The sequence below is a fragment of the Equus asinus genome, chromosome 17, assembly GCF_041296235.1.
Source record: "Equus asinus isolate D_3611 breed Donkey chromosome 17, EquAss-T2T_v2, whole genome shotgun sequence".
NCBI classification, from domain to species: domain Eukaryota; kingdom Metazoa; phylum Chordata; class Mammalia; order Perissodactyla; family Equidae; genus Equus; species Equus asinus.
In genome coordinates, this window is record NC_091806.1 from 13,037,366 (window position 1) to 13,056,121 (window position 18,756).

At 41.5% G+C, this 18,756-nt stretch overlaps 3 protein-coding genes across 3 annotated transcripts in view; all 3 read left to right on the forward strand.

The window, feature by feature from the left end:
* The window catches only part of LOC123278040 (olfactory receptor 5L1-like), a 54,806-nt gene that overhangs the window by 23,740 nt on the left and 12,310 nt on the right, over positions 1 to 18,756 (forward strand). Inside the window, exons 2-3 of the mRNA XM_070487716.1 lie at positions 3,935 to 4,012; positions 7,286 to 7,425. The gene's annotated coding sequence lies outside the window, so the exon portion shown is untranslated. The remainder of the gene's footprint in view (positions 1 to 3,934; positions 4,013 to 7,285; positions 7,426 to 18,756) is intronic.
* Positions 7,416 to 18,756, forward strand: part of LOC106841573 (olfactory receptor 4A47-like) — a 65,780-nt gene continuing 54,439 nt past the window's right edge. The window contains exon 1 of the mRNA XM_070487722.1: positions 7,416 to 7,425. The gene's annotated coding sequence lies outside the window, so the exon portion shown is untranslated. The remainder of the gene's footprint in view (positions 7,426 to 18,756) is intronic.
* LOC106841594 (olfactory receptor 5D14-like) lies at positions 13,661 to 16,927 on the forward strand. Its single transcript, XM_014857692.3, is given in 2 exon segments — positions 13,661 to 14,140; positions 15,884 to 16,927. Coding segments are annotated over 2 exon segments (1,524 nt in total).

Genomic DNA, 18,756 nt, shown 5'->3' on the forward strand with positions numbered 1-18,756 from the left:
AAGATGGTAAACTACCAAACCATAACAAAATTTCAAAGATGTTGCTTTTCTTGATAAAATACTCAGTGTTCTTATTGCACTCTGTATCGGTCAACTAACATCATAACAGCTCACTCCAAAAGTTGGTGACATACCAAAATATTATCATCACGTTCACAGATTTGTGGGTTGATTGGAGTGGCTCTTCTCTACAAGCGCCTCATTCTTCTGGGGCAAGTGGGCTTCCCAGGTCATGTTCTTCTTAAGGAAGAAGATGAAGAGGGCAAGCCCAACCATGTAAGCACATTTCATGTTTGCTTGCATGCTGTCTGCTATTATGTCATTGGTCAAAGTGTGTCACATGGTCAAGCTCCTCAATGCAGCAAGGAAATATATGGTATCTCTAGTGAGAGAAAGGGAAAAGTTGCAAAAGGTGTGAGAGCAGAGATGGGAGAACTGGGAGTCTAACACAGGCCCTGTAATGTTTTCTGGGTTTTACATTTGTATTTACATTTCATCTTGTCATTAATGTATATGTATACTATTTTGTATCCTACCACTTCAGCTTAATGCGATTTTGTAAAGATAACCTTCTATATAGATTCACTACTTAAAAATATACAGTTGTTTGGATTTGTCCATCTGTATCAAAATCTTTTGAGATGCTTATTAAAAATACAGATTTATTAGCCTTAACTCACACCCTCCTGGAATCACAGTCTCTGGGGTGGGGCCGGGGAATCATCATTATTAGAAAACTCATCAGGTCATTCTTCTGTACATTAAAGTTTAGAATGTCTTCCTTAGTGGAAGGACATTTGCATCTTTTTTCATTTTTCTAGCATTATAAATAATAGCCAGCGACGTTTGTACAAATGAGTAGTTTCTTTGGGGTATTCAATAGTCTTTCCCGATGCACGATTGAATAATTCGCAGCTGAGGAAAATAATGGTCTGTGTAAAGGATGGAGTTTGGAGTGCTGGTGGTGGTGAAATTGCAAACAGGCTTATAAAATCTTTCAAGTATTTTATGTTCACTAAAATAAAGCCTTGAATTAGATAAGGAGAATTTCTGTAAAATTTTTATACATCTTTAATTTGTAATGTTGGGTATTATGTAACTTAGTCATGGTTCTGTTGCTTAGTTATTGTTAACTTTTTAAAAGAAAGTAGAAAAGTTGACAAGTTTAAAAAGAATTTTATTTTTCTTGTATTTCAGCCCTGGAAATTTGGCAATTTGGTTCTTTTATTCAACTATTTTGATTCTTCTTGGCATTTATATGACCTTGTTTATGTACTTTATTATCTATTTTATTGTTAGATAGTGTTGGTTATCTCAACTCTTTAATAAGATTTTTATGGAAATGAAAATTCATTGATGGCATGGCAGATAGTGCCAATGCCTATGCAATATACGTTCTTTCTTTTCCCTAACAGAGCCTTGATTTCATCTTCAGAGTGGCTTTTTGCGTTGCTGAAAAATACATTTCCCAACCGCTTTTGCACTTATGAGTGGCCAGGAGGCTTTGTTCTGTTCAGTGAGGCTTTAAGTGGAAGTCGCCAGAAAGGGCTTGATAAAGAAGGCAGAATCATTTGGCAGAGACCTTTTGTCCTTTGCCCTTCCCTTTGTCCTACCTAGAACTTGGACAGGATGCTGGAGGAGGAGACATGGAGTGACAGACACTTGCTGAATGTCATATATAGGAATGTTTAGTGGGAAGACAGAAGGAGCTTAGATCTTTGATATCTTGTGGGCTGTCCTTATCAGATCTGGACTGCCCACCTCCAGTCTAATTATATTAGGAAAAGACACTGCAGTATGTTGAAGCTACTATTTAGATGGGACTCTGTTACATGTAGCTGAATATAATTTGTAACTTATATGTGTGGCTTTTGTAAAAGATATCTCGACTATGTTCTCTCAAACCTGACTTTCAAATTGCTTTTATTTATTTATTTTTTTCATTTCATTTTGTAATTTCTTTAGGACCCTTCACTTCTGAATGTATATACATTATGCATGTTTAAATTGTCAAGCATGTTTTGAAACACACATTTTACAATCCTGACATCAACAAATCTGTATGCATAACATTTTAAAACTTTATATTTTGAAGTAATTTCAAATTTAAAGTTGCGAAATTAGTACAGAGAACTTCCCATAACTTTTTTCCTGAACCATTTGAGAGTAAGTTGCAGACATCATGTCCCTTTACCCCCTGAAATACTTCAGGGTGTATTTCCTAAGAAAAAAGATATTTTCTTAAATAACTATAGTGCATTATCAAATTCAGGAATTTAATATTAATAAAATATCATTACTAAGCAGTCTGCATTCGTCTTTCTCCAGTTGTCCGAATAATATCCTGTATTGCGTTTAGTTTGAGATGTACTGTGGTCTCCTGCAGTACATTTGGTTACCATGCCTTTTTGGTCCCCTTTAATCTGGAAACTTGTCCTTTGTCTGTCATGATATAGATATTTTGAAGATAACACAATAATTATTTTGCGAAATGTTCCTCAGTTTGGATGTCTGATACTTCCTCAAGATTAGATTCAGGTTATGGTTTTTGGCAGGAAAACCACAGGTGATATTGTCTTCTTGGTGTATCATATCATATCAAGAGGCACACGCTGTCAGTCCCATTATTGGTAATATTAGCTCTGATCACTTGGTTGAGTTGGTATCTGTTAGATTTCTTCAGTATAAATTTACTTTTTCTCCCTTTATAATTTGTAGGAAGAATTTGAAACTGTGTAACTATACTGTTTCTCATTAAACTTTCACCCCATAAAATTCTTACTGAGATGACTGTAAAACATTTTCAAGAAAGATTTCTGCAGATCCTTTCATTCTAGTGACGACTTGTCTTCCAGATCATATCCCTTGAGCTTGCATTATGTCGTGATGCTGTCTTACAGTTTTTGGGAATTTGTTTTGAGAAATACAGAGATGTAGGGAGGAACATGGTTCTTAATTAGGGAAGTTCAGGGAAGGGTTTGGTAGTGGGATGCTATCCCCCCAATAGAGTGTAATAGATTATATGGTACATAGACCAGTAGACTGTAAACAGATCTGAAGCAAAAGGGGGCAAATGATCAATTCTGTTTAGGATCTTTTATGACGGATGGGAGGATGAGATGGTCCTCTTTTTCCTCAGACAGATCGTAGGATGCCAGTGATATAATATACTCACCTAGTGCATGACCTGCCAAAAGCGTGTCTTTTTCACATATCCCAGGGGCCTGGATGCTGGCTGTCCATAGGGACAGGGAGAGATTACCAGAGCTGCCTCGATCTCCATCACTGGTCCCATGCCCTAGTTAAAGTAACCCAATGGATACTTGTTTCCTTAGTTTCTCAGGCTTAGCCTCATGCTAACCACTCCTTTTCTTGTTGGGTGGCATAAATGAGGTGGTGAAGAATGGACCAGAAATTGTTAATTCAGTAAGACTTCTTCTTGGGAAGTAATGTAGAAGTTCCCTTTTGGAAACATGAAAATGGAATAAGGGCTCCCCACAGCATGGTTCCTTCTTCCTAAAAGAATGAAATTTGTTCAGTCTCTCTCAAGTTTGTTTGTTTGTTTTTTCTTTTTGAAGAAGATTAGCCCTGAGCTGACATCTGCTCCCAATCCTCTTTTTGCTGAGGAAGACTGGCCCTGAGCTAACATCTGTGCCCATCTTCCTCCACTGTATATGCGGGACGCCTACCACAGCATGGCTTGACAAGTAGTGCTATGTCTGCACATGGGATCCAAGCCAGTAAACCCCGGGCCGCCAAAGCAGAGTGTAGGAACTGAACTGCTGTGCCACCAGGCCTGCCCCTGTTTTTGTTTTTCTTTTTTACTCTAGTTTATTTTGTTTTCTGTTTGTTTGCCCAAAGGTCATTTATTTTCTTGTCATTGTATATTTTCAGATTTCAGAGTGTAATGATTTTGGTTTTTCCTCTCTTCTAGCACCAGCAGACATTTTTGAATCAGCTGAGAGAAATTACTGGGATCAACGATGCCCAGATACTACAGCAAGCTTGGAAGGTATGGCCTCTGTTTTATGACCTACAGTTGTGTTACACCCTCATCTCTACTGCCTGCCATATTTGAAAGTTGAGTTTTTTAGTTATACTGTGTGGTAGTAGTAGAGATATAGGAAAGAATTTGTATAAAGTAAGAGCCTTAGCTAACATATACTGCAATTTTGAGCATGTTAGCTTTCAGCAACCTAATGTTCCAAGATACCTTGGAGTGACAGATGACTTCTCTCCATAGGAAACACTTTTCATGCAAAATAGGGGGATGTGAATCCAAATGCTAATGGCTGGTTTTACTCAAGAACCATGATTTTAGAGTTTAAATAGGGGCAGAGGGTGCGGGAGAGTAGAGAGAGGAGGAGGAGGGAGAAATAGAAAATTAATAGAGAGTCAAAAGCTTACATTTTTTCCTTCCAAGAAGGAGAAATAGAAACTGGCTAACATTCAAGTAATTTACCTTAAGAACATTCAACATCAAACTTTTGAGTATATGCAACAGATAAGATGCATCATTTTGTTGTATCTTATGAAGTACCCTCATTTCCACACAGAGGCACTCACATGAGTTAAATCACATGGGTATGCACATGGAAAAGATCAAGCGAGTGAAAGATGTTCAAGAACTATATATATATATAGCTACAAAGGCTAGCAGTGAGAGCCTTTTTGCCACTGTAGGCATACACACAGCTTCAATCCTTTGGAATTTGCTCCATGAGACAAAATTATGTAATTTTTGATGTTGACACAAAAGTTCTTCATTTGTGTCTGGAAGCAATTTATCTTTTAGGTGAGTGTAATCATAATCCTCATAATAGTAGTGATAACAACAAGCACTTAGTAAGCACTTACAGTACTAGGTGCTATTCCTAATAACTCCATGGGGTATTATTTTCATCCCTTTTTAAAAGATAAGGAAACAGAGGTTAAAGTGACTTGATCAAGATCACACAGCTGGTATGTGGAGGAGTTTGAAATAGAAACCAAGCGGCCTGATCCCAGAGCATCACACTTAATTTCTGCTTTCACTAGAGGCTTTGCTTCGTTTTGGCCTCATCAGGACAGTGATGAAGCAGTACTGTTTAGAGCATTAATGCAGGGTTTATGAAGCCACTGTAAGCATTTAGGGAGGAAACAAATGTGTTGTATGTCAGTTTATATGATGATGTTTAGATGATTGCCAGTCCTTTCTTTTTTTTTTTTTAAAGATTTTATTTTTCCTTTTTCTCCCCAAAGCCCCCCAGTACATAGTTGTGTATTTTTAGTTGTGGGTCCATCTAGTTGTGGCATGTGGGATGCTGCCTCAGCATGGCTTGATGAGCGGTGCCATGTCTGCGCCCAGGATCCGAACCAGCAAAACCCTGGGCTGCCAAAGTGGAGCACGCGAACTCAACCACTCGACCGGCCCCACTAGTCCTTTCTTTATTGTGATAAATATGACTAAATCATGTCTATTTTCAGAATGTACTTTTTCCATTCTGTGTCAGTGAGTGTGACACTACACTCGGTACCTTGTCAGGGCACTTTTCTTTTTCTTGACTTGGGAAACATGTAGAATATGTTTAATTAAATAAATGTAAAGAATTAATCCAATTAATTCTTGTCCACATTTCCTTTGAGGTAAGCTGTGTGACCTTAGTTTTTTTTTTTAACTTTCATTTCAGTTCTCAGTAGCTGGAAGTGAAAACAGTGTACTTAAACCTTAACTGTTGCCCGGTATAAATTTGTAAGAGGTTTATTAATGAGTTGAGTCTCTCAGTAAAATACTGATATGGAGTCTACTTTTGGGAACCACATGTCGTTGATTGATTTCAGCACTTTTATTTATTTTGAGCATCTATTTTTAGCTTCGCAAAGTAAGTGACCTTCGCGTTGTGTAAGTCCCTGTTGTAGTCAGCTAATTATTATATGAGGTAGTCTGTGAAGAGTACTTGGCACATGTTTTGGCACATATTACTGCTCAGTAAATCTTAGCCATTGTTATTGCCAGTTGTTTTACTATAGTTTACTTATCTAACTATGGGATATGTTATACCTGTATTTTGGATGAGTCATTTGAGAATCTTACAGTGGTTGTGACAGATAACAAAGGTGAAAGCAGTGGTGCTTTTCCAACTGTACTCTTACTTTATCTCTTCAGCAGCTCCTAGAGTTGGAGTCGAGGTGGGTTGGGGACTTCATTCTTCTAGTTGTTCACTCCTCAAATCTTGGAATCATTCTAATCTTTCTCCTTCTATCACCCCCTACATTTAATATGATAGCAAATAATAGACTCTCTGCCCTTTCTCTCCTATAGTCTCCACACACAGCCAGAATGATCCTTTTAAAATGTAAGTCATACCAGGTCATTTCTAGGCAGAACCCTCGACTGGCTTCCTATTACACTCCTCTCGTATCCTAAAATTCTTAAGGCCTACACAGTCTTAATGTGTTCTGGCCTTGTGTCACAGAGATAACTTCATTATTAATACCTGGATTTCCTAATGTTGTTTCAACTAGCTGTCATAGAGCTAGTGTTATATTTATTGTTAACTGGACAGAAAATATAGAGATATAACTGGGCAGGTCTCTTATTATTTTACTGTTTCAAAAATTCTTAGTTTTTTAGCAGCTACTTCTTTCTAAATTAACTTTAGAATTTTGTCCAGGTATGCTTTTGATGAGAACTACATAAAATTTATATTTAATTTGGGCAGGATTGTTATCTTGACAGTATTGAGTATTTCTGTCTAGGAGTTCTTTGTGTTTCTCCATACTGTCAAGCTTCAGAACATTTTGCTATTTTCTTCCTATAAGTCTTTGACATTTCCTTGTTAAGTTTGCCTTTAGGTATGTGTTCAGCACCCATTTTAAAGGGAATACCTTTTTTTGTTCTTATTTGCAGAAGCACTGTTTTAAATATTCATTTTTCATCCTTGTGTATGGCAAGTTCCAGAAAACATGTTTTAGTTTGTTCATTTGTTTAGAAGTACAAGTTTGTGATTGGCTTTTGTTAAGCAGATATGAAAGTAATGGAAAACTGAGAAATTAGTTATAGAGTTGATTTTTACGTTATATTAGTAGTTTTAATTAATAGAGAAAGGAATTACCATTGATATAGTGTTCTTTGTTTATGATGAATTTATACTATAAAATCAGAATCACACAGAATGATTTTGAATCTGAAAATGATTTTTGCTTTGAGAATTAGTTGTTATGGAAAAGCTTACATAAATCATGTGAGAATGTACAGAGTTATTCCAAAATATTTGATGTTCTGTTCTTGATCTTTGAAAGATAGCAATGGAAACTTGGAGTTGGCAGTGGCTTTCCTCACTGCGAAGAATGCCAAGACCCCTCAGCAGGAGGAGACAACTTACTACCAAACCATGCTTCCTGGCAGTGATAGATACATCAGTGTGGGAAGCCAAGCAGATGCGAGTAAGTTTACTTCTTTCTTAATATTTTGACAGGAATGTAATGAAAACTTTTCCTTGGGGATATATTAATTTTGTTGAAGCAGAGGTAAAGGACAAAAGAAAAGACTACTTTAACCTTGGTTCTTCTTAGTGTATTTGAAAGGAGCATGTTTTAATTAGCTGCATTATATTTTTTTCCAGATTGTATTTCATTGGTATATCCTTTCATAGAGCACCTCATGGAGTATTCATTGTTTTGAAATATGGAACAGCTACAGTGTTACTCATTAAAGAAACAAAAATTTCTAGAATTTTAAATGGGCAAAATCATTTGTTTTATGGATTTTAAGTGTTGGTAGAGGCTTAGTATTATTTTTGAAGATAAAGTAGTATTTTTAATTACTGATAGCTTTACCATTTAGTAGAATTTCCTTTCTTTCAATCCCTGCCCCTCCCCAAAATAAAGATTTTGGAGAAAGGTTTATTACCCTGTAACAAAATAAGCACACATACATGCGCACACACAGGTCCATATGGAAAATTTTATGGACTAATTTTTATTCATAACATGAATACTTTGTGCTTATATAGCACTGAGTTTTTCAAAATACATTCAGTTACCTCCATATCTCATTGTGGTGTAACTGTATTCTATAAAATGTAGGTATTTATTTTTATGCATTCTCAATTAGAGAAGTTTGATTACTAACTTGTATTGGAAGAGAATTTCTGATTTTGTTTATAGACTTTCTCAAAGTTAGGAAATAACCAGGAAGAACCCATTCACATAGATGTTTATAGCTATTAATTGGCATTAAATACTGTTTAATGTTGGTTGATGTCAAGTTTTCAGGATAATCTTAGTATTTTTGCTCTACAAATGATCTTATGTCGGCTAAGCCTGGAATACTTCTACTTCACACAGATAATAGGTGATAATCGGGAGAAGTTTTATGTGTGTAAGACAGACCCAGTTGCTGTGTCCAAGTTGAAGACACACTGTGGCTTGACTCCTGTCTGCATCTCTGACTTCGTTTTCTACTGTTTTGTTCTTTTCTCTTTACACTGTGATGACGCAGAATGGCTTGAAGTTCTCATCCACCCAGTGCTATTTAATTTCTTTTGTCTTTATGCTTGCTTTTCCTTCGAAGGAATCCCTTCTAGCCTTTATCCCCAGCCTAATTTCTTCTGGCGTTGTAGGATTTAGCTCAGGAGCTAATGGCTCTAGGATGTTTCCCCTGGCCTCTAGTATGGACCAAGTGCTTTTCCAGCCCCCAGAGCATACCTGTGTCTTAATGAGTACTGTGTTATTTTAAAATTATTTGCTTGTGCCTTTCTTGCTTACCAAACATGAAGCCTAACAGGGCAAGAGACTATTGATGTTCCCATCATCATATTAGAATGTCATAGTTTCTCAAAAAGTGTTTGTTGAGTTCTTTTTGATAATATGTGTAAAAACGCCATCCCCAGAGGCCCACCTCTGAAGACAATTTGGTGGACTGGACCCTCCTCAGGGCCACCTTGGGAAGCTTATACTGAAGTTGGCAGGGCCACATGAGGAAAGGAGCCCTGGTCACTGTGTCACCCCAGGAGAGTCACTTCCACCCAGGAACACTTGGATTGAATGAGGACGTATTGTCTCAACCAAAATCCATAAAATGTTAAGATTGCCAGTTCATATTGATGACTCTTGAGTTGTTTGGATTGGAATCCTGGTCTCTTAGTTCATACCTTTAGGGACACCCTTCAGTCTTTGCCCTTGCTTGTCCCCAGTGACCAACCAGAAAGACAGAGGGAGCCTCAGACTAGGAAGATTGGGGAGCTGTGTGGGCAGTCCCAGGCGTCCCTGCACAGAAGGAAACTTAAAAACAGGAGGAGAGTGGGCCTCACCCACGGATGGCCCCCATCACTTGCTCTTGTGCACAGAAAGGGACGTGGCCTGGCCCTGCTTTGTCCCCTAGGTGTGCTGTAGGGCCAGGTGGGCCTAGACTGGCAGAGCCAGGCTGCCATCAGCCCTGTCCACCTGCCCCAGTGCCTGGAGAAGTGAGACCCCTTCTACTTTCAGAGCTCACTTAGGGGTCTGTTTCCTAGACCCTAGCTGGCCTCCCCTCCCCCAACCAACTGACACACCCTGGTTCCAGCCACCTGTTTACTTTGGAGATGGAACACTCCTCAGGGTTCCGAGCCGTCAGTTGTGGCCCACAGGGCACTGGCACTCAGAGGCACAGCTGTGGAGCTCTCTCCAGCCATGGAGGGCCTGCTGCCTGCCATCGCGTCTGCTTTCCAGCTGATCCTGGGGCACCTGTGGTGTGCTCTGCTGGTGATTTCAGAAAGCTTGAGCCAGAGGCCAGGTCTCCCTGCGTTCCCCTGGGAGGTCCTGGTATGTACTGTGGTGGTGGCTTTGATAGTCAAGACAGGACATATTTTCAGAAGAGGGAAGTCTCCAGGCGAAAGGTGTTCTGCCCGCGCTGAAGTCAGTGGAGAATGTGGGGAGAATACCGGACCTGAGAACCGAGCCGAGGAAGCCCTTCAGTGCCCTCGGGTGGAGGCCAGTCCTCTCCCGTTACGAACCTTGTGCTTGGCAGCGATGAATACAATCCTGAGCACATCAGCACTTCAGGACACTGTCGACCTTCTGGAAAAGGCTTTGAAGAGCCTGCCTGTTAAAGTCTCCAAAGCAACTGATGAAGAGGAACATCAGGAAAGAGCCAGATGGTTGCAGCAACAAAAGCAAATTGAGGAAGAGCTTCCAGGAGAAATCCTCTCCCTCCAAACAGAGGAAGCAACTTTGCAGCACGAAAACACCAAGCTTGAAGGTGAGATTCAGCAGCTGAAGCTCAAACTTCAAATTCTGCATGAGCTACATGATGAAGTAGTTGCGCCACTTTACAGAAAATTCTTTGAGGAGGAAAGGGTCTGCTCCGAGTTGAACAAGAAGCTCCTCAACGTGTGCTGGGAGATGAACTCCACATACCAGCTTCGCAACCTCTACAAGAAGATGGCTGAAGACCTGGCCCAAGAAGTGAAGACGTGCACTTCCTACTATCACAAGGAGAACCTCTTCCAGATGCAAAGAGCCAAAGAAAGCGGGAGGGCAGCCGTGTTGACGGACAGAAAGCTCGAGGAGCTAAGAAGAGAAAATGAGCACAACAGGCAAAGGCTGGCCATGTTGGAGGCCTCGTTCCAGCCTTTGCCAAGAGGCAGTTTTCCTCCAGCTGCTCCTCCCACGGTCCCCAGAGGCCCAGAAGTGTGGGGGATCCCCTGGGCCGGTAGGACCCCCCCAGGAAGGAGGATGGCCCTGCCATGAGGCCTCAGGGGCCTGGGGTCACCTGCAGATTTGACTCAGCATCCACAGCAGCTGGGCCTTCAGCACCCCAGCCACAGCAGGACATCTGCACGGGTGTTCTCTTTTCAAAGGAATTTTGATTTTTTCTGTTTTTAGTTTAGCTCCTATTACTGACTTAATTATTTTTATTCAAGTAGATAAAGCATTCTAATGTGTAAGATATTTTTTTAAATAAAGTTTCATTTAATACATTGCTTATCAATTGCATTCTCTGTCCTTGGACCCTCTAGAATAAGACAGTATAAGGATTGAGTTTAGATTTAAATGAAAGGTCACTATTCATTAAGCCATCATTAGAGTAGGACATAGAGATGTAGAAAACAATAAAGACTGTTTCTGTGTGCTCTGAGCCCTTATTAGGAATCTGCGAAGTGACAATATTTGCCTGAATGAATTAGATTGTTAGTAAAAACCAATGGAAAAGCGGGAAAAAAAAAAGACTTCAACATACTCCCGTTCACATTTCATAATGTTTTGATTTATTTCTAAATTTATAGATTAATTTAGAGGGTAATTTTAGATAATTTGCACTCTGTTTTTTGTTCTGTAATTTTTTAAATCTTTGTTGTATTGTTTAAGATAGTGTTTCTTGCCAAAACATTTCTCAATGTTTTGCAGTCCATTTTATGCAGTTTTCCCTTGGTGGCAATCACATATGCACCCACACCCACACACACAGACACGCACAAACTACAGTACAGATGTAGAATACTTTGTTATTTCAGTACCTAAGGAAAATGTAAAATTAAGAGATTCAATTTTGAAAAATTATTTAAAATAAATAAAAGAAAAAGATCATGCAATCCACCGTGATGTACACAAAAGACTCCTAAGTCCTGTACACAGAAAAGGAGAGGTGCCTGATGTAGCCGACAAAATTCCCACTACAAACACTTCACCCCAATGGTGCAGATGAAGAGACTGAGATGCAGCCGTTTCCGGAGCTGAGACAGGGAGGATGGAGGGGCCAGGGATGCCGGGCTCCCAGGGGCCAGCGAGAGGGAAACTGTTCCCAGCCCTGGGCTGGAGGGAGGAGGGGAAATGGTGTCCTCTGAGCCCATGAGGGGCTGTCAGGTGAACAGGGAAGACTGCCCCCACCCTCTGCCCTCCTGTCGTCCCACCTCCTGCTGGAGCCTGGGAGCCCCCCAGAGGCCCAGGCAGCGCAGGCAGAGGAGTCAGCCTGGGCACAGAGCCGGCCAGAGAGGGGCCCCGAAGGAATCTGGAGAGTGACCAGCACACTGGACTCTGCTGAATCTGAAGTGCGAGGGTTTCATTGCCTTCCTTCCCATCCATTGTTTTGTTACATGTGGAGCTTCTTTGATGTCTTCTGCGCTGTTCCAGGTGTTGGGGATGCAGCGATGCATGAAAGAAAACAGCCCGATGAGGACTGGGGGCCCCAGAGCTTACATTCTACCGAGGGGCAAGGTTAGATCATAAAGAGCAAGAGACGAAGGAGGGAAATACGTGCTCTACAGACGATTCCTATAGGGGGATGGTAAGGGCGGTGACAGGCTAACACTCAGTGGGTGACATTTATGCTGAGATGAAAGGTAAGAGGAGTTTGTCTTTGAGATCATGGGCAGAATGTTCCAGGCAGACAGAACAGGAAGTACAGAGGCCTGAGAGGTGGCTTCTGGGGCAGCGGAAATGGGACTAAGATGAGGGGGAGGGGAGGTGGGCAGGGAGCACGGCCCACAGCAGAGATGTCTCTGTAGTGCAGGGGAGTGACACCAGGGAAGGGTGTAGACCTGGAGGGGAGACAGGGTGGCTGGGGACATAGTGTGATGTGCATTCTACACAGATGTCTGTGGCTGTGGAGACAGTGGAATGTGGGTCGGGGGAGAGGCGCAGCGTTTTGGTGAGGGGTCTCACAGCAGTCTGCAGGGAGCCCTGGGGCTGGCACTGGGGTGTTTGTCATTCAGATGAGGAGTGTGTGTGACTGTTGTGGGGTCTGAGAAGAGGAACAAAGGAAGACTGAGAACGCTTCTGATAACCTGTGTATTGCCTGCGCTACTTTAAGGACACCTTTGTACAATCTCTGCAGGGGAATCCGAAAAGAAGGCAGCTGGGCACAGATGAAGTACACCCAGTGAGAAGCCTATTTTTCGAAGGAATAGAGTAGGGAGTAGTCATGCCCATTTGGACATCCATGAGGTTTCGACCATCCCTCAAGGCCCTGGGGATCAGAGGGTCTCACCCCTCAGGCGCTCCCACAACAGGGGCTCCAAGGGCAGCTCCGGAAGGGGCTCGAGGGCACGGTGAGGATTCCCAAGGGTGATGCATCCGCTCCCTGAGTGGAGCCGATACGATGCTGCTCGTGGAGATGCCAAGATGAACACTCAGTGGACCCCAGCAGAGCGCAGAGCCAGTGGAAGAGGAAGACTCACTGACTAGAAGTGCTTGTGGAGGTGGCGTGTGCACCCATTGCAGGCGCTGTGCCCCGCTTTCTAACTGTCCCTGCAGCAGGCTGGGCGGTGGGTGGGAGGTCAGGGAGGGGTCTCTGGAGGAGGTGGCCCTGAGCTGAATGCTGAGGGAAAAGGAGTTATCCACAGTGCTTGACACACTTTCCGGGGCACAGGAATCTCTTGGAGATCTGGTTACAGGGCAGATCCCAGTTCATCAGGTCCTGAGTGGGTCTGAGACTGCCCTGCTCCCCAGTGATATCCATGCTTGGACTGGACATAGAATAGCAAGGATCTTGAGATGATTGTGGGGAAAAGTGTGGGAAAGATAAAGGGGGAAGCACCATTTCTGGCCACATTTCAGCCCAGGCACAGACGCGAAGCTCCAAACAGCCTGGGAGAGCAGAGGTAGAACTTATGCAAGTGACCTGCCCCCAATTACCCTCTGAAACACTCCTATCTCCCATGGATGGGTCCTGTCCCAAGTTCATGCCCTGTTTCAGAGGAGCATGAGGAACCAAACACTTGGGGTCACTCTTGGGGAAGCCAGCCATGGAGGACCTGCTTTACCTCCAGAATGCCCTAGTCAGTCGGTAGCTCCACCTTCCCGGTTCGCACAGCCCAGGCACCTGGGAACCCCTCCTGACCTGTTCCTCTTCCTCACCCTCTCCATGCAATGCATCGGGCAGTCCATAGATTATTCCTTCAAACTCCCTCTGTTCTCTCCATCTCTGCCAACACCCTCCTGTACAGACCACCACTCTGTCTCCTGCCTGGGTCACTGTCGCTCTGCTGACTGTCCTGCCTATGGGGCCCAGGTCACCATGCATCCTCCCATTGACCTCCTCTCGGCAGACACAGCAGACTCTTTAACCCATGACCCAGGCAGGGCCAGAACAAAGCCAGGCTTGGATGTGCGTGTGATGAAGGTGCGGCTGACCCCTGCCCTCAGCCCCCTGTCTCCTGCCTCTGGGTCATGGACGGCAAGGGTGAGCACACATCCCAGTGCAGCCCGGACAGCTCAGGCAGTGCTTGGTGGCTGCCTGGCATGTTATGGATAGCTCCCCTTTTCACTCATAAAATGGCTCCAGTTCTGACAAGAAATTTGATGGCCACCAAACTAATACCTTGCATGAGTTCAAACTTTTCCAAACTGTAGTGCAAAATTTAAAAAAAAAAATACAAGCTCATGAGAAAATAGACAGCATGATTTCAATCTAAATCCAAATGCAACCCTGGACAGTCATGAAGTTCTATGCCCAAAAGAGGACTCCTAGAGAGACTGCACAAGGAGGAAGATAGGGAGGTAGTGACCTTCTCCTTTGGGGCCCCTTCTTGCCAGGCTCTGATTCAGTGGCTCTTGGGTGGGACCCCAAAATTTGTATTTTTTCCAAGTCTCTCTCAGGGTTCTGATGCATGGCAAAGATGAACTACATTGTCGTAAGCCATCAACTCTAGGCCTATGTTGAAAGGGCCTGTGCCTTCCTCTGATCCAGCACTTGGGTCCCTCGCTTCCGACAGCTCATGACCTCCTGTTCTAAGATGTCATCAGTATGTCCTTTCATATCCACTCTCTGTCCTTCTCCACCTGCTGTCTGCTGCCGACCTGTAGGGTGTTGGCCACAAGCAGATTCATATCCTTCCAGCTCCCTTTGGAGTCACCAATGGGGAATCCCAAGAACAGACTGGAGGGTGGCAGGAGTGTGAGCCCAAGCATTGAACCTCCTGGCTACTTCCTGAAAAGATGGCCTTGCGCTGGCTCCGTCTGTGGCTAGAGGCCCAGCTCGTCTCAAGGGCTGACTCAGCATGGTTCTCTTCCTTGGGCTCTCTTCTCTTGATTCCTTGAGGCCTGTAGGTGGTGACAACTGGGCTGTAAGGACCCCTTGTTACTACCTATTGGTTTTTATTGCCGCTGTAAGAAATTTCCACAGACCTGGTGGCTTGAAACAACACAAATTTATTATTTTGCCATTCTGGAGGACAAACGTCCCACAAAAGATAGAATTAAACTTTCCACCTGGAAGTTGTTATTTATCCGTCTCTGTGTATATGCACCTTAAACTGGTATATAACCTCTCACAAGAATGAAAGTTAGTTAGCTCTGAAAGACTTCTTACCTGGTAAATCTTGAGACCCTTAAGAGATATCTGTGTGATGTCTGGGTTGTAACAGAAGTGAACCATAGATTATAAATCCTAATAAAGTGCATGCTATACTCAGAGGTCAAAAGGAGCCATTGTACTTTTCCACCCCTCAGCCACTAATCTATTCAACAAGAGATATAGCCTTTACTGAAGAAAGGCTGCTAAGATTGGATTGATATATTCTTTTCCCAGATTTCTCTAATATTTTACTTTATCCATAAAGTAAAAGCATATTCTCTTAAAGATTTTAGTTGATTTGTGTGTATGGGCAAAATACAGTAGCAATATATGTTACTCTTTGAGCCAAACATTTCACATTTTTCACAGATTCCTTCACTAGTTTAAGCATTTATGTGCAAATGCTTCCTATCAGTTATGTGCATGCTATACTACTAGATAATGTGTGACTGTGCACACTACAATATGATAAGTATTTCTTATGGAAACCCAAATTGCAATGGAAATGCGAAGATATTTCAGAGACTCAGCTTGGTTTGGGATATCCATGGCAGTTGTCTGCATGAGGCATGTTCTGCATGGAGGACACTGGGACCAACAACATTTCACATTTTCTTTTGTCTACCATAGGAAGTCAGGACATGTTTGTCCCTCACTTCCATAAATCTTCTTTTTAGCAGAAACAACTCTCTTCCCCCACCTTCTCCTTTCAAAGGCATTGTGGTGATGGTTGCAAGAAGTTTGGGTGTGGAGACAACTTCTGTCCTCTTGGGTTTCACAGATTACCCAGAGCTTCAGATTCCTCTCTTCCTTGTATATCTGATCATATATGTTATCACTGTAGTAGGAAATCTTGGGGTGATAATAATCATCAAGATTAACCCAAAATTTCACACTCCCATGTGCTTTTTCCTTAGTTACTTTTCTTTTGTTGATTTTTGTTACTCTTCCATCATTATTCCTAAACTGCTTGAGGATTTGATCATGGCCAATAAAACCCTTTTCTACTCTGGCTGCAAGTTGCAGTAGTTCCTGTCTTGCACTGCTGTGGTGACTGAGTGCTTCTTGCTGGCAGTCATGGCCTATGACCACTTTGTGGCCATCTGTAATCCTCTACTTTATACAGTGGCCATGTCACAGAGGCTCTGTGCCCTTCTGTTGGCTGGGTCATATCTCTGCAGTATGTTTGACCCCTTGGTACTCCTTTCTTATGCTCTCCAGCCAAACTTTTCTGAACATAACTTAATCAACCACTTTTTCCATGAATATACTGCTTTAATTGCTGTCTTGAGCTCTGATATACACAGTCCTCACTTACAGTTCTTTGGTTTTGCCACCTTCAGTGAGGAAAGTACACTACTCATCAACCTTGATACATACGTATTTATTTTTGTGACTGTGTTAATTATCTGTTCTGCCAGTGGGTGTCACAAAGCCTTCTCCACCTGTGCCTCCAATCTGACAGCCATCACCATCTTCCATGTGACTATCCTTTTTTTCTACTGTGAGCCCAACTCCAAAAATTCTCAGCAAATTGTCAAAGTGGCCACTGTATTTTACACACTGCTCAACCCCATGCTGAACCCTCTGCTCTACAACTTGAGGGATAAAGAAGAGAAGGATTCTAAGGATGCCTTCCAGAAATTAATAGACACAAAAGTCCCATTTCACTGAACCAATCTCAAAAGATTTTTTTAATTCCAAGAACAATGGGAACAGAGCCTTCTAAAACCTATAGCATATATTTGCACGAGGTTTTTATCGGTGACTGTGATGTTAATATATTGCAAATTGGTAAACTGAAATCCCTTGAGGTTATTTATGTTGCAAGTTACTGAAGCATTGTGTCTTTGTTGGGAGATAAGGATGGATATGCTCTGTGATAAAAGGGAGAGATACTTTTCTGACACAAACAAAAACACACCATACCAACTCATATGGGGTGCAGCAAAAGTGTTCCTAAGAGGGAAATTCATCACAATAGAGGCTAACATTCACAAACAAGAAAAATCTAAAATAAGCAATTTCAAGCTACACCCAGCAGAATTAGAAAAAAGAACAAGCAAAGCCCAAAAAGTCTGTAGAAGGAGGGAAGTAATAAAAATTAGAAGAGAAATAAATGAAATTGAAACAAAAAAGACAGTAGAAAGGATCAGTGAAACAAAGACCTGGTTCCTGAAGAAGATAAACAAAATTGAAAAACGCTTAGCCAGACTTACTAAGAAAAAAAGAAAGAAGTCTCAAATAAATGAAATTGGAAATGAAAGAGGAGAAATTACAATTGATAGTACAGATATACAAAGCATTATAAGACAATACTATGAAACATGTATGCCAACAAATTGGACAATCTAGAAGAAGTGGATAAATTCCTAGACACTTACAATCACCCAAAATTGAATCAAGAAGAAATAGAGACTCTGAATAGAAAAATCACAGTAAAATGGTTGAAACATTTATCAAAAACATCTCCAAAAATAAAAGTCCAGGACTAGATGGCTTCTCTGGAGAATTCTACCAAACATTTAAAGAAAATTTATTACCAATCCTTCTCAAACTATTACAAAAAATTGAAGAAGACAGAATACTTCCTAACACACTCTAGAAAGCCAAAATCACTCTGATACCAAACCCAGACAAGGACAACACAAAGAAGGAAAAGTATAGGGTAATATTGCTGATGAATATAGATGCAAAATCCTCAAAAAAATATTGGCAAATCGAATACAGACATGCATTAAAAAGATCATATACCATGATTAAGTGGGATTCATACTAGGGACACAGGGATGGTTCAACATATGCAAGCCAATAAATGTGAAGCACCACATTAACAAAATGAGGAACAAAACCACATGATCCTCTCAATAGACAGAAAAACATTTGACAAGATTTAACATCAATTTGCTATAAAAACTCACAATAAAATGGATGTAGAAGGAAAGTGCCTTAAAAAAATAAAGGTGATATATGACAAGCCTGCAGCCAACAACATACTCAATGGGGAAAAACTGAAAAACATCCCTCTGAGAACAGGAACAAACATGGGTGCCAACTCTCACCACCCTATCCAACATAGTACTGGAGGTTTTGGCCAGAGAAATTAGACAAGAAAAAGAAATAAATAGAATCAAAATAAGCAAATAAGAAGTGAAACTCTTGCTGTTTGCAGACAACATGTTTTTATATAGAGAACCCTAAAATGTCCCTCAGAAAACTATCAAATATACTCAACAATTACAGCAAAGTTGCAGGGTCCAAAATCAACTGGCAAAAATCAGTTGCAATTCCATACGCTAATAACGAACTACAGAAAGAGAACTCAAGAAGACAATCCCATTCACAATCGCAAGAAAAAGAATAAAATATACTGGAATAAATTTAACCAAGAAAGTGAAAGACCTATACAATGAAAACTATAAGACATTACTGAAAGGGATTGATGATAATATAAAGAAATGGAGAGATATCCCATGCACACTCTTTTAAAGAATAAACATAAT